The sequence below is a fragment of the Mus caroli genome, chromosome 7 (genome assembly GCF_900094665.2).
Source record: "Mus caroli chromosome 7, CAROLI_EIJ_v1.1, whole genome shotgun sequence".
In the NCBI taxonomy this organism is placed as follows: domain Eukaryota; kingdom Metazoa; phylum Chordata; class Mammalia; order Rodentia; family Muridae; genus Mus; species Mus caroli.
The window spans coordinates 122,717,066-122,731,907 of NC_034576.1; the positions used below are offsets into that span (position 1 = coordinate 122,717,066).

The 14,842-nt window shown below is 44.4% G+C and overlaps 1 protein-coding gene and 2 pseudogenes across 1 annotated transcript in view; all 3 read left to right on the top strand.

The window, feature by feature from the left end:
* Positions 1–3,762: 3,762 nt before the first annotated feature.
* Positions 3,763–6,764, top strand: LOC110298055 (annotated as a pseudogene).
* A 1,352-nt stretch (positions 6,765–8,116) lies between these two features.
* LOC110298056 lies at positions 8,117–8,813 on the top strand (annotated as a pseudogene).
* A 3,266-nt stretch (positions 8,814–12,079) lies between these two features.
* Positions 12,080–14,842, top strand: part of LOC110298057 (ankyrin repeat domain-containing protein 26-like) — a 15,125-nt gene continuing 12,362 nt past the window's right edge. The window contains exon 1 of the mRNA XM_021167085.1: positions 12,080–12,178. Coding sequence (XP_021022744.1) covers positions 12,123–12,178 — 56 coding nt within the window. The 5' untranslated portion in view covers positions 12,080–12,122. The remainder of the gene's footprint in view (positions 12,179–14,842) is intronic.

The window sequence follows — 14,842 nt, forward strand, 5'->3', positions numbered from 1 at the left end:
TGTATCAAGCCTGTGTGGTGTCTGGTTTTAAGCTGAGAGCCATTTCCTCATTTTAGCTACTACTTTATAACTTTCTCTATATTAATAAGTGAGGTAAGATGGGGAAGACATTGGGGTTTTATAATGTTACTTTTATAACCTTAGTCCATAAGATTATTATACTGCATTGTTTTCTGTGGTTTTTTTTTAATTAGTGGTTCTGGCTTGAATATAAAAGAAGAAAATAAAAAAGGATATGAAGAATGGTCTCGAGACTTTGTGAATGAACTAACATCAGAGAAGTTTGAATCAGTAGCTTGTGATCTCCTGCCAGTCAAAGACTCTTGGAGTTTAAATGGCATGGATCCAAATAAGGGAAGGTAAAAACTGCAAATTCCCCACAAAGGGAGAGTGGAGTGGTTAGTTTTGCTGGAAATAAAGCAAGTTTACTTTCCATTTACACTCAAATTCCTTATAAAAAATGACTGTAAACTGCCTGTGAGCTTCATGACCAGGAGGAATAAATGGCAAGACCTTATACAAAAAGAAAATATTATTTGGGTTTTGTTGTTGTTTGTTTGTTTGTTTGTTTTTGTCTGAAAGGATTCTCTATGTTCTTCTTTTTCAGGCCTGCAAAGAGAAAATCAAAGGAAAAGCACAAGGTATTTGGAAATCAAAACCAGATTTTGGTAGCAGGAACAAAGCACACCCCACAGAGCCCTGGCCATCCCCCTACAGTGGGTAGCAGCCTAGTGCTCATCACTCAAGAGGAGTCATAGCCTCTCCACTGCTCATCAGCATCACTGTAACCTGGCAACCACCCTCAGCACCACCCACCCTTAGCACTGCCCACCCCAAGTCTGGTTCCTTGGCGTTCTGCAAGGAGTGGTAGCCTGGGTGATCTCACAGAGGCTTTGGTCCAGCTGTACAGACAAGAAGGTCACAGCAGGGAAGACTTAGGAAACAGAATACTTTGTGTTAGATAAGAATATGACTTCATCAAGAGGAATGACACAGAGGGAGAGGCATCTTGACCACTAGGAAGAATCAATCCAAAAAGTTGCTTTGCTCTGTAAGAGAAAAAGGTGTGGGTGGCAGCAAATTTCCAGGTTCAGACCGAGAGCCAACTGACAGGAGCAGAAATGCCACAGACCTCAACCACTGCAGGGCAGTCTACATTCCACCTTCAGAGTCCGCCAATAGTGAGATCTCGAAAGGAATGAGCATTGCTAAAGCCGGGCTGAACAACACCAGCAAAGGCCCCACTGCAACAAGGTTATAGCTTGGATACATGCAGTACTCAGTGAGCATTGTCAGTGTTAACACCCAGGGTGTGCAGGATGAGAGAGGCCATCTTCCTGCAGTGGTCTCCATGTGCTGAGGACAGCAGAGGAAACCTAGGGAGAGGACAAGGGAACTCAGGGGGGTGACACCTCAGAGTGGGTCCCACTGTCACTTCAATTACCAACTCAGGTACCAGAAATCCACGGACTACAAGATGGAAAAGAGACAAAACAGCAGGCGGGGCCGAACAGATGCTGCTTGGCCGTGTCTGCTAGCACAGGGGTTCGTCACCCAACCAGCAGAAGGGAGTCAAATTCCAGCATAGCAAATGAACAGAAGATCAGGCCTGAGTGACTTGAGTGACTTGAAGACCTTGAGTGATTGGTTCTTTACTTACTCTTTTTGGTTTATCTGATAGCTAGAGCAACTGCAGTATCTATGCCATCCATGGTTCTTAATCTGTACGAGTAGACATACACGTAGGCAAAACACTCATACACATAACATAAAAATGAAGGGGAAAGGCATATAGAATCTTGTGTTATGTAAAGATATTTGCTTAGAAAGAGAGATTCAAGCCAGAAACCATTGACAAAGCTACCCTTGGACAAACCTCAGTCCTTTTCCGAGCTGCCCACATTTCTGCTTGGATGCATTCTTCTTCAGATGTATAACTCTCCTGCTGTATGAGAGTGCTGTGACCGAGTACAGTTTGTTTTACAGGTCAGAGAAGTGAATGCTATGGAAGAGGCTGATGGCCAAGCTCAGCCACCTGAGGCTCAGAAAATGGCCAGTCGCCTGACCCTCATTACCGGGATGCTGGACTGCTATACAAACAGTACTTTTTCCTTTTATTGAAAATAGAGCCCTTCCTCACACAATATATCCTGATTACAATTTCCCCTCCTTCCACTCCCCCTAGTCCCTCCCCACCTCTCAACTGAATCCACTTCTTTTCTAGATTTCATTAGAAAAAAAATAGGCTTCTAAGGGATAATCATAAGATATAATATGTATCCCAAGGTCTCTCGCTCTCTGCGCATTGTCTAGCTGCAGGCCTCTACTTATTCCCATCTGCTGCAGGAGGAAGCTTCTCTGATGATGGCTGAGCATGGCATAGACCTATGAGTATAACAGGATGTCATTAGGAGTTATTTTGTTGTGACAATTTGAATGTTTGTTTGTTTTTTTGCTTGTCTTTAGAACAGTGGTGTTTGATTTTACACTAGGTCCCTGGGCTATCTAGTCTCAGCTTCTTGGTCATCCAAGCAATGTCAAGTTTGGGTTCCCGTTGGGCTGTGCATCTGCCTCACTGCTAGGATGTCAGACCACCTCTCAGCTCAGAGGAAGCAGAATGCAGTCCATGGTAGGGGTCCCAAGCCTGTGTTTCCTCTGATGAGAAACAGTGAGGTCTGGGACAGATGCTGTGGTTCTCCATCTCCCGTGTACCTAGACTCTGCTGGGGACCTTGCTTTGAGAACAGTGGTCACAAGTCTATGCTTCCTTCACACACCAGGCAGGAAGGGGATAGCCGAGCCTGGGAAGGGGTAGAATCTGGTCTGGTTCCAAGTGAGGGCAGAGAGTACAGAGGGGCTGGAAGAGAGAAGACCTTCTCTGGGAGATTTAGGCGTGGCTCTTTACAATGAAGTTCCCCCGACCAGGCAATCCTTGATAAAGGAGATGGTCCTTGCTTGTCCTAACTGCTTTATTTATGGCAGGTGTGGATGCATACACCTTACTCAGAGTGAACCATGGATTAAATACCTCTTGCGGGAAAGATTGCCCAGAAAGGGACGCTCGGTGGCTAAACATTTAGGGCCTATCTAGATACATCACTAGCATGGAGAACTCCAGGCTTTTATGCTATGTGACCGGTTGTCATGGTCCTCTCAGTGCGGTGTCATGGTTACGTGTTTCTGGACAGGTAAAGCCTGTTCAGGAGATGGTTCCATGCCTGCCATTCTGTTACAAGATTTCCTGGGGCTTTTGAACCTCCTGTTTCAGCCTTACCAGTCCTTCTGTCTGGTGACACTGTCGGTACACTTGTCCCACAAGTCCCATCTCATGGAGTGGGCCTTAAGTCAAATCCTATACTGGTTGGTTGGTTACTCAAACAAGCTTTGAACCACCAATGCACTGGTATATCTTGCAGGCAGGACACTACTGTAGATCAAATAGTTTATGGCTAGGTTGGTGTTTACATTTCTTCTTTGGTAGCCTGAAAAGTACTTTCTTATAGCAAAGAGGCCAGAGCATAGGTGTGAAGGCTTTGTACAGCAACAGCTCAGCTTCTCCATATGCAGTGAGTTGAGGAGGTTTTGTCTTCAACAAAGGGGCCTTGCTGTCAGTTTTCAGAGAGCAGCCTTTGTTGTTTGGGGGTTCTCATGGGATCCCTTTAGCCAACAACTCAATTAGATGTAGTACAATCCTGGTACTAAAAGCTTTGGTTCGATCTGTAGCGGGAGCTAGAGAGCCCTAAGAGCCCCGCCGCGGCCGCCCGCCTAGTCACCATCACACCCGGGAGGAGCCGCAGCCGTCGCCGCCGGCCCCAGTCACCATCACCGCAACCATGAGCAGCGAGGCCCAGACGCAGCAGCCGCCCGCCGCCCCCGCCGCCGCCCTCAGCGCCGCCGACACCAAGCCCGGCTCCACGGGCAGCGGCGCAGGTAGTGGCGATCCGGGCGGCCTCACATCGGCGGCGCCCGTCGGCGAGGACAAAAAGGTCATCGCAAGGAAGGTTTTGGGAACAGTCAAATGGTTCAATGTAAGGAACGGATACGGTTTCATCAACAGGAATGACACCAAGGAAGATGTATTTGTACACCAGACTGCCATAAAGAATAACCCAGGAAGTACCTTCGCAGTGTAGGTGATGGAGAGACTGAGGAGTTTGATGTGATTGAAGGAGAAAGGGGTGCGGAGGCAGCAAATGTTACAGGCCCTGGTGGAGTTCCAGTTCAAGGCAGTAAATACGCAGCAGACCATAACTATTATAGACGCTATCCACGTCGTAGGGGCCCTCCACGCAATTACCAGCAAAATTACCAGAATAGTGAGAGTGGGGAAAAGACCGAGGGATCGGAAAGTGCTCCTGAAGGCCAGGCCCAACAAGGCCAGCCCTATCACAGGCGAAGGTTCCCACCTTACTACATGCGGAGACCCTGTGCGCGTCGACCACATTATTCCAACCCCCCTGTGCAAGGAGGAGTGATGGAGGGTGCTGACAACCAGGGTGCAGGAGAGCAAGGTAGACCAGTGAGACAGAATATGTATCGGGGTTACAGACCACGATTCCGAAGGGGCCCTCCTCGGAAAGACAGCCTAGAGAGGATGGCAATGAAGGGGACAAAGAAAATCAAGGAGATGATACCCAAGGTCAGCAGCCACCTCAACGTCGGTATCACCACAACTTCATCCATTTACCTGCAGATTTCATAATTTCATGATTTCATTTTTAATGTCTGAGTAATAATCCACTGTGTGTAGCACATTTTCTTTATCTGTTCATCCGTGGATGAACTTCAAGGTTTGTTCCAACTTCTGGCTACTGTGAATAGAGGCACAGTGAACAGGGTTGAGGGAGGGTCTCTGGGGTAGGATGTAGAGGCCTCTGGGTATGTGCCCAAGAGTGGTATAGCTAGATATTGAGGTAGATCTATTCATCTTCCTGAGGAACAGCTGCATTCGTTTCCATAGTGACTGTAACAAGTTTTTACTCCACCCTGCTATGGATGAGTGTTTCTCAACTCCACATCCTTGCCAACATGAGCTATCACTTATTGTGGGTGGTTTTTTGTTTTGTTTGTTTTCGTTTTTTGAGACAGGGTTTCTCTGTGTACCCCTGGCTGTCCTGAAACGTGCTCTATAGACCAGGCTGGCCTCAAACTCAGAGATCCACCTGTCTCTGCCTCCTGAGTGCTGTAATTAAAGGCATGTGCCACCATGCTAGGCATTGCTTATGTTGATTTTCATCATTCTGATTGGTGTAAGATAAAATCTCAAAGCGGCTTTGATTTGCATTTCCCTGATAAGGATGTTGAACATTTCTACAAGTGTTTCTCAGCCACATGAGTTTCCTCTATTGAAAATTCTCTGTTTAGATTTGTACCCCATATCTAATTGAATTATTTGTTTTCTTGATATCTAGTTTTTGAATTCTTTATATATTTTGGATGTTAACCCTCTATTGAATGTGTAGTTAGAAAAAAAAATCTTTTCCCTTTGTATGGGCTGCCACTTTGTCCAAATGATGGTGTTCTCTGCCTTGCAGAAGCTTTTCAGTTTCACAAGGTCCCATATATTAATTGTTGATTCCAGTGCCTGTGCTAATGGTGTTCTATTCAGGACATCTTTTCCTGTGCCACTGAGTTCATTGCCCAATTTCTCATCTATCAGATTCAGTGGATTTGGTTCTTTGTGGAATCCTTTGATCCATTTGGAGTTGAATATTGTGCAGAATGATAAGTATGGATCTATCTGGATTCTTCTACATGCAGCCATCCATTTTGTCCAGCACCATTTGTTAAAGATGCTGGGTTTTTTTTTCCAACTGTGTATTTCTCACGTCTTCATCAAAATCTGGTGTCCGGCTGGGGGTGGTGGCACACACCTGTAATCCCAGCACTTGGGAGGCAGAGGCAGGTGGATCTCTATGATTTTGAGGCCAGCCTGGGCCACAAAGTGAGTCCAGGATAGCCAGGGATATTACACAGAGAAACCCTGTCTCAAAACAAAACAAAATCCAGGTGTCCACAGGTATATGGATTTATGTCTGGGTCTTCAGCTCAGTTCCATTAATTGTGTCTGGATTTTGTTTTGTTTGGGCTTTTTTGGTGTGTGTGTGTGTGTGTGTGTGTGTGTGTGTGCACACGCGTGCTAATGCCATGCTGTTTTTCTTACTATAGCTCTGTAGTACAACTTGAAATCAGGAATGGTGATTCCTCCAGCAGTTCTTTTATTATGCAGAATTGTTTTATCTAACCTGAATTTTTTGTTTCCCTATGAAGCCGAAATTTTTCCTTTCAAGATCTGGGACAAATTGTGTTGAAATTTTGATGGAGATTGCATTGAATCTCTAAATTGCTTTTGGTAGGATGGCCTTTTTAACTATATTAATACTTCTGGGGGCTGGTGAGATGGCTCAGTGGGTAAGAGCACCCGACTGCTCTTCCAAAGGTCCAGAGTTCAAATCCCAGCAACCACTTGGTGGCTCACAACCACCTGAAATGAGATCTGACGCCCTCTTCTGGTGCATCTGAAGACAGCTACAGTGTACTTACATATAATAAATAAATAAATAAAATATTTTTTAAAAAAATACTTCTGATCTCTTAGCATGGGAGATCTTTCCATCTTCTGATTTCTTTAATTTCTTCCTTCAGTGTCTTAAAGTTTTTGTCATACAAGACTTACACTTGCTTGGGTAGAGTTACCACAAGATATTTTATATTATTTAAGTCTGTTGTGAAAGGTGTTGTTTCCCTGATTTCTTTTGCAGATGATTTGTTATTTGTATATTGGGTGGCTATAGGTATTTATGAGTTAATTTTGTATCCAGCTACCTTTCTGAAAGTATTTATTAGCTGTAGTAGTATTTCTTTTATATAAACTTGGATAGCCTTGGTTTTAGTGCATAGATGTTAAGAATTCTGCGTCCTCTTGGTGAGTTTTTCCTTTGATGAGTCTGTAACATCTTTCTCTATCTCTTCTAGTTAGCTTTGGTTTTAAGGTTTTTGTTTTGTTGTTGTTGTTGTTGTTGTTGTTGTTTTTCAAGACAGGGTTTCTCTGTGTAGCCCTGGCTGTCCTGGAACTCACTTTGTAGACCAGGCTGGCCTCGGACTCAGAAATCTGCCTGCCTCTGCCTCCCGAGTGCTGGGATTAAAGGAGTGCGTCACCACGCCTGGCTTTAAGTTTAATTTTTAAGATATTAAAAGGTCTGCAACAGCTTGCTTCCTAAGTCCATTTCCTTGGATTATCTTTTTCCATTTTTTTATCCTGAAGTGATACACAGTTTTAATGTTAGGCTGTGGTTTTTGGGTCAGTAGAAGAATGAATCCTGTTTCTGCATCCACTCTGTTAGTCTGTGTCTTCTTACTGGGGAACTGAAATCACTGATGTTGAGAAATCAATGAGCAGTATTTGTTGATTCCCATAAGCATAATGTGTTGTTGTGTAGTGTGCCCGTGTGTGTGTGTGTGTGTGTGTGTGTGTGTGTGTGTGTGTTTCCTCTCTTCTGACTTTCCGGTCAGATTATCCCTTGTATTTTCTTGGGTGTAGTTAACCTCTCTAGGTTGAAGTATTTTTTTTCTAAAGCTTTCTATAAGGCTGGAATCCTAGAAAGATACTACCTAAATTTGATTTAATCATAGAATGTCTTATATTCTCCATCTATGATGATTGAAAGTTTTGCTGAATATAGTAGTCTAAGCTGATATCTGTGGTCTCTTTGAGTCTCCCAAACATCTGTTGAGGCCCTTCTGGTTTTTTAGAGTTTCCATTGAGGCTACGCAATGGTGGCACATGCCTTTTAACCCCAGTATTTGGGAGGAAGAGGCAGGCAGATCTCCAGTGTGTGTGTGTGTGTGTGTGTGTGTGTGTGTGTGTGTGTGTGTACAATAATGCAGTGCCCTCAGAGTCCAGAATAGGGCATTTCACACCCTGGAGCTGGAGTTACAGGTAGTTGTGAGCCTTCTGATGTGGTAGCTCACATAAATAAATAAGTCATAAATAGGTGACCTGCTTACCATCTGGCATGGATGTATTTGCAGGGCTCAGGAAGCTCACTATTCTGGGATGTCCAGGCAGGCAGGCAGGCAGGCAGGGTGGCAGGCAGGCAGGCAGGCAGGCAGGCAGGCAGGCAGGCAGGACTGTGAAGTACTACACACTGGGAGAGGTTCAGAAACACAACGACAGCAAGAGCACTGAGGTGGCCCTACACCACGAGATGCATGACTTGAACAGGTGTTTCTGGAAGAAGTCCTAAGATAGCAAGCCAGGGGTGATGCTACCAAGAACTTTGAGTATCTTGGGCACTCTACTGCTGCAGGAGAACTGTCCAAAATGTACATCATATGGAGGAAGGAGGTTCCATCCAGATAACAGGTCGAAGTTAGCCAAGCCCTCAGAAACTCTTTTTTTTTTTTTAAGATTGACTGATTGATTATATATGATTACACTGTAGCTGTCTTCAGGAGCACAAGAAGAGGACATCGATCCCATTACAGATGGTTGTGAGCCACCATGTGGTTGCTAGGAATTGAATTCAGGATCTCTGAAAGAGAGCAGTCAGTGCTCTTAACTGCTAAGCCATCTCTCCAGCCTCAAACCCCAAAACTCTCAATACTACGTCCAATCTAATTCCAGTTGGTGGGCCAACTGCATGACGCCATCACCTCAGCCCTGGCTGTAGCCCTGATGTATCACCTCTACATAGCAGAAGTCTAGCAGCCTCTCTGAAGCCAAGGCAGAAAAAGACTGCCCACAAGGGAAGCAAGAAACCAATGCCAATCACTTCCACCAGCAAAAACCTTCTCTTGGGAAAGGAATTGTAGTGTTTCCCTTTCCTCCTGCACTTTGGAGAAAAACAAGGAACTCCTTCTACCCTTAAACTCTTCCAGCCCTCCTTCTTATTCATCAGCTGCATGTGGGTGCTTCTTCACTACATAATCTGCTTACTGTGAACTTGGTCTTTTAAAAATGTATTTTGCTTTTAAATATAAAAATAAATAAAAATATTTCTTTTAAATATTTGCAGTGTTTTCATTCTTACCAACAGGACGTGGCATTTGTGTTCCTTCCTCTCTTGACACACCGCACTGTGGGTCAGTGCTCTGATGGTGTCTGTGGTGTATCAGAAAGCCTACACTAAATGTCAGGCTGAGAATACAGTGGGTTTCGTCTGTAGACCTTCCTAGTGAATTTTCTTTTTTTTTCCTTTGTTTTTTCTCTTTCACAACAGATTTTATTGGTTGAGGAGCAGAGTACAGACATCCCAGTTCTTATCACACGTACCCAAAAAGAGCCATATACTGTGTTCACGTACCCAAACTCTGAAGAGTCACATTGTGTTCGTGTACACAAATGAAGAGCTATGTATTGTTCTTCTTTGAACTTATTCCAGTGATGTTCCAGCCTCAAACTAGACAAGTTTCCCTAAGACCTCTCATAACAGCCAAATGCCTGTAATCCTCAGCTCCACCGACTCACAATTGTACGCCACACACAGAACAGACTCAGGATTTCCACCTTTCACAGCACCTTATTACAACTGTTAGGAAAACAGACTCCCACGATCACAGACATCACGGTTCTGACAGGGCAAGGACCAAAGACTGGATTGCTTGCTTGCTTGCTTGCTTGCTTTTTTTCTTTCTCTCTCTCTCTTTCTTTCTTTCTTCCTTTCTTTCTTCCTTCCTTCCCTCCTTCCTTCCTTCCTTCTTTCCTTCCTTTCTTTCTTTCTTTCCTTGTTTTTTTGAGACAGGGTTTCTCTGTGTAGCCCTGGCTGTCCTGGAACTCACTCTGTAGACCAGGCTGGCCTCGAACTCAGAAATCCGCCTACCTCTGCCTCCCAAGTGCTGGGATTAAAGGTGTGTGCCATGACTGCCCAGCTGACTTTCTTACAAAACGGTTCTACTAGAAACATGGGACCAGATAGAACTGAAAATATTCCAGACACAAATGCACGACTGAGACTCCAGATTGCCATTTAGTATGCTTTGAATTGTAGGATATAAAACCAGCCCCCTCTACGGAATGTTATGGTGACCCCCGAGACGGTCACAGCCTCTCCTGATTCAGTATCCTGCTATTTTCTGGTTGTACCAAAAAATAAACAACCAGAAAATGATTTAACCTCTTACAAAAAAAAATTTATATTTAAAAAATGGGATGAGGTGGGATTCCCTCACCATTTAAAAATGTTTCTAGAGCTATTAAAGAACTCACATTTACAAAGTAGTTGATAAAAATATTCCTCTGGATTGTACAAGAAGGGAGGAGGACCACTGACAGACGTGATGGATGCTTAGTCGAACTTGGTTTCTTTCTCTTTTTCAGAAGCTGGACTCTGGTTTTCTGCCCCTCCATTTTCTGCAGGCAGATCTGTGGTTTGCTGGTCAGCCTCGTCAGCCTGTTTGCCCTTCGCTCCCTCCCCTCTTCCCACCTTACTTTTTGCAAGGTCATTTTTATCACTTATCACACCAGCTCAGGTGGCCTTCCTGTGTCATGATACTTCTGTTTGTGTCACAGCTAGAACTCTCTCATTAATGGCAGCTGGACCACCTCCGTTTATTTCCTGTGCTACTAGCTACATCGTCATCTTCAAAATTGCTCTTTCAATTTTGAAAATGCTGTATGTATTTGGGGTTGTTCCAGGTAGAAATGAAATCTACACTGTTTGCTCTGCTGTGGATTGAAACAGCTTGCAATGGAGTCTCAGTAACGTTTGTGGTTCCACTGGAATGTTCTTCAACTTCTGCCTAAATGGTAACTGTCTTCCTGGATCCTCAGTGTAGCTGTCTCTCCCTCTGGACAATATTCCGGAGCCCATTGCTGAACATGTTCCCTTAGGTGATAGCAGGCATTTGCTTACAGCATCTATCTGAATCTATAATGGTTACTTTATTAATCTTTTCCTCCCCCACTAGACTTTAACTTAAACAACAGCAGGATTTCTTCATTTTATCTGCAGATCCTAGTGTCCTGTGTTGCATATTGTAGGTATCCAGTGTGCATTTGTTCAGTGTAGGAATGAGTGAATTCTACTACTTGACTAACAAACACTCTCAGATTTTATTTCTATATTGGTTCCTCTCTGAAATTGAAATTCTGGGATATAGTTCATTCATACAGGCAGGGTTATATACACAAAGGCCTTGTAAAGCAGAAACAGTCCATCGGAAAGAACGTGACACAAAATTCCCTTCAGAATCTGCAGTTTGTTAGGAGAGAGGGCCTGCAGGTTGGAGGGGAAACATTCGCCAACAACAATACAATAAATATATAGAGAGACTTTAAGGTGATGGGGCCTTAAAGGGAAAGAGAAGCTTCCCTCTTCCCCGTAAGACCTGGGGTGAGACTAAAGCTAGGCCCTGGGGTGCGCGCACACCTTTAGCGTAGATCTGCGTCTGAGGTCAGCCAGGCTACACTATCCAATCCTGCCTCAAAAATAACATAAAAAAAAAGAGTGTGACTATGGAAATGGAAGAGTGTGCTGCCAAGTTCGCTTCCCAGAGCAAAATCCCGAGAACAGAGCATCAGACTTGTGTAAGTCAAGATGGCGCATATCCAGCAGGAAGTCTTACATCACATGACTTAGTTTAGCATGACAAAGAGCATGGAAGAGCATAGAACGATAAATTAGGAACTGTCAAGCCACCAGGCATGGTGGCGCACGCCTTTAAACCCAACACTTGGGAGATATAGACAAGTGAATCCCGGGCTGGAGGCCAGCCTGGTCCACAGAGTGAGTTCCAGGAAGCCATAAGCAAGGCTACACAGAGAAACCCTGCAGGGGGGGGAAGTGGGGAGGGCACTGTCAAGTCACTGCACAGACTGCTTAATTCTGTCCCAAAGGAGCCATGAGGAGGTGTGACTGATGTCAAGACATGGGACCTGGCTTGCTTTTTATGTACCTGTTTATTTTCTAAAGAGAAAGATGGTGTGGAATTGGATTGTGGGGAGGAACTGGGAGGAGCTGGGGAGGATAAGCCATGATCAGAATATATTGTGTGAAAAAAAAAAAAAATCTACTTTCAATTTTAAAAAATGTCTCTCTTATAGAAACAGACCCATGTTCTAACATACTGCAAACAAAAACCGAAAACGAGCCCTGTGAGCTACTTACAAGACAAACTGAAAACATGAAAGGCAGCATAGCAGAAGGAGAGGTGCTGAAAACAGAGCCAGTGAGATCAAGGTTAGAATACAAAGTCTTGGAGTGAGAAACTGCCACTATGTAACCACTGGGGGGTTGTGACTAGGAGAAAACGTCCTAGTCTTATGAAAGGTAAAATCCTCAAAAATACTGTAACAGGCTGTTGCCCTGTGTATTTCCAATAATTAGGTGCATAGTCTTGTTGCCATACTCAGCAATGAGAATCTGGCAGTGCTTTTTATGTGTTTTGTTTGTCTGTTTTTTGTCTTTGTTTTTGTTTTTGTCTTAAGGAATGGTGTAGATGAAACTCAAGGCAAGAGAATTGATGGTATAAAGGATTAGTTAATAGATGTACTGGCTATTTTTGTGTCAACTTGACACAGCTGAGTTATCACAGAGAAAGGAGCTTCAGTTGAGGAAATGCCTCCATGAGATCCAACTGTAAGGCATTTTCTCAATTAGTGATCAAGGGGGAAAAGCCCCTTGTGGGTGGGACCATCCCTGGGCTGGTAGTCTTGGGTTCTATAAGAGAGTAGGATGAGCAAGCCAGGGGAGGCAAGCCAGTAAAGAACATCCCTCCATGGCTTCTGCATCAGCTCCTGCTTTCTGACCTGCTTGAGTTCCAGTCCTGACTTCCTTTGGTGATGAACAGCAGTATGGAAGTGTAAGCTGAATAAACCCTTTCCTCCCCAACTTGCTTCTTGGTCATGATGTTTGTGCAGGAATAGAAACCCTGACTAAGACAATAGATTTGCTTAGGAGACATTTAAAAAGGAGAATTAAGCTAAAGGAGCACCGTCCCCCTAAACATCCCACAGATAAGTAATCGGCCAACCAGGCCTATCATGAATAAACAAAATGTATGATGCTTGGACATAACTGTTCACCAGGATTAACCAGCCATTGTGCCCATCGCCTAAGAACAGGCTCAAAGGTGTCGTCTGTGGTCACGATCGTCATCAAGTTCTGGTCTGCCTTTAAGTTCCTTGGTGCTTTTCTCAGAAAAAACAATTCTGCCTTCTGGCAAGATAACAACCATTCAAAAAAAGTACACTGGTGTGCTTAAGAAATAACTCTGGGGGCTGGAGAGATGGCTCAGTGGTTAAGAGCACTGACTGCTCTTCCAAAGGTCCTGAGTTCAAATCCCAGCAACCACATGGTGACTCACAACCATCTGTAATGAGATCTGACTCCCTCTTCTAGAGTGTCTAAAGACAGATAGTGTACTTAGATATCATAGTAAATAAAACTTAAAAAAAAAAGAACTCTGGCAATATCTTTCCTGTGTAAACCTCCCATCTGCCCACATGACCAGATTTGCAGCCTCTTGTTTCTGTCTAAATTGTCCAAAGTATAACCTAAAGCCAGCGTTTAAAGGAAAGTTAGAGATGTTTGTGCAGTGCATAAGCCTAAGGTGTATAAGTTAGTAATCTGTTCAAGGCTGACTTCTCCTTGGGCATTGGCCAGAGCTGGACAAGGTCTTCCCTTCATCTCTAAGTGTATGGGTGACCTGTCCAGCAGGTCCAGTTATTCAAGGGTCTCAAGGGGACCTTCTCCTAAGAACCAAATGGGGGGAAGGGAGAGACGAGAACCCTGTGCAATGAATGACACACTGAAGCAGTCGGAGTAGCATCAAGGTCTCACTGTATTGAGAAAGGCTCAAGGCTTAAATGCACAAGCAAAAGGGGAAGTACTTCTCAGCAGGAGGGGTGGGGCAGTGGAAATGCACAAGTAAAAGGGGAAGTACAAATACTTCTCAGCAGGAGGGTTGGGCCAGTGGAAATTTTTCTTTTGGCAACTACATGGGGAAGCAGGAACTTGGTGGTATCAGGGTGTGGTCAGGACATCTGGCACTGACTTAGGGCTGGAACATTCTGTGGTTGTTCTCGGAATGGTGCATTGGTGGCCCACTTTTGACCCCCTTTTCTTCAGGGGGGGGCGGGGGAGAGGCCCAATTCAGAGATCAGGACAATTGTGTTGTCTTAATAGCTCCCAACATATGGGGTGATTTCTCACTAGAAAGGCATGTTATTCTAATCCCAGGAAAACTGTCTATAGGTTTTCTGTGTTTTAAATTATTTATTTTTATTAATTGTTTCCAACATAGAATATTTCTGAGAGTATAGAAGCTTTGTTTTTACATTTTTATTAGATATTTTCTTTATTTACATTTCAAATGTTATCCTTTTTCCTGGTTTCCCCTCTAAAAATCCCCATCCCCTATCCCCCACCCACCCCCATCCCCCACCTCCAGCTCCCCAACCCACCCACTCCCACTTCCTGGTCCTGGCTTTCCCCTTCACTGGGGCAGAGAGCCTTCACAGGACCAAGGGCTTCTCCTGCCATTGATAACCGACTAGGCCATCCTCTGCTACATATGCGGCTGGAGCCATGAGTACCACCATACGTACACTTTGGTTGGTGGTTTTTAGTCCCTGGGAGCTCTGGGGACACTGGTTAGTAGAAGCTTCTTTTTAATCAATAAGTGAATGGATGGGGTGATGGCTCACATCCACAGTCTCATCCCTGAGGAGGCCGAGTCAGAAGGGTGACCAGAAGGTGAAGGCCAGCTTGGGCTACATAGTGAGCTCCACCCTGGGCTATATAGAGTGAGACCCTGTTTAAAAAAATAAATAAATAAATAGAAATGTAAAGAAGACTTTGACCCATGTATTAGTCAGGGTTCTCTAGAGTCACAGAACTTAT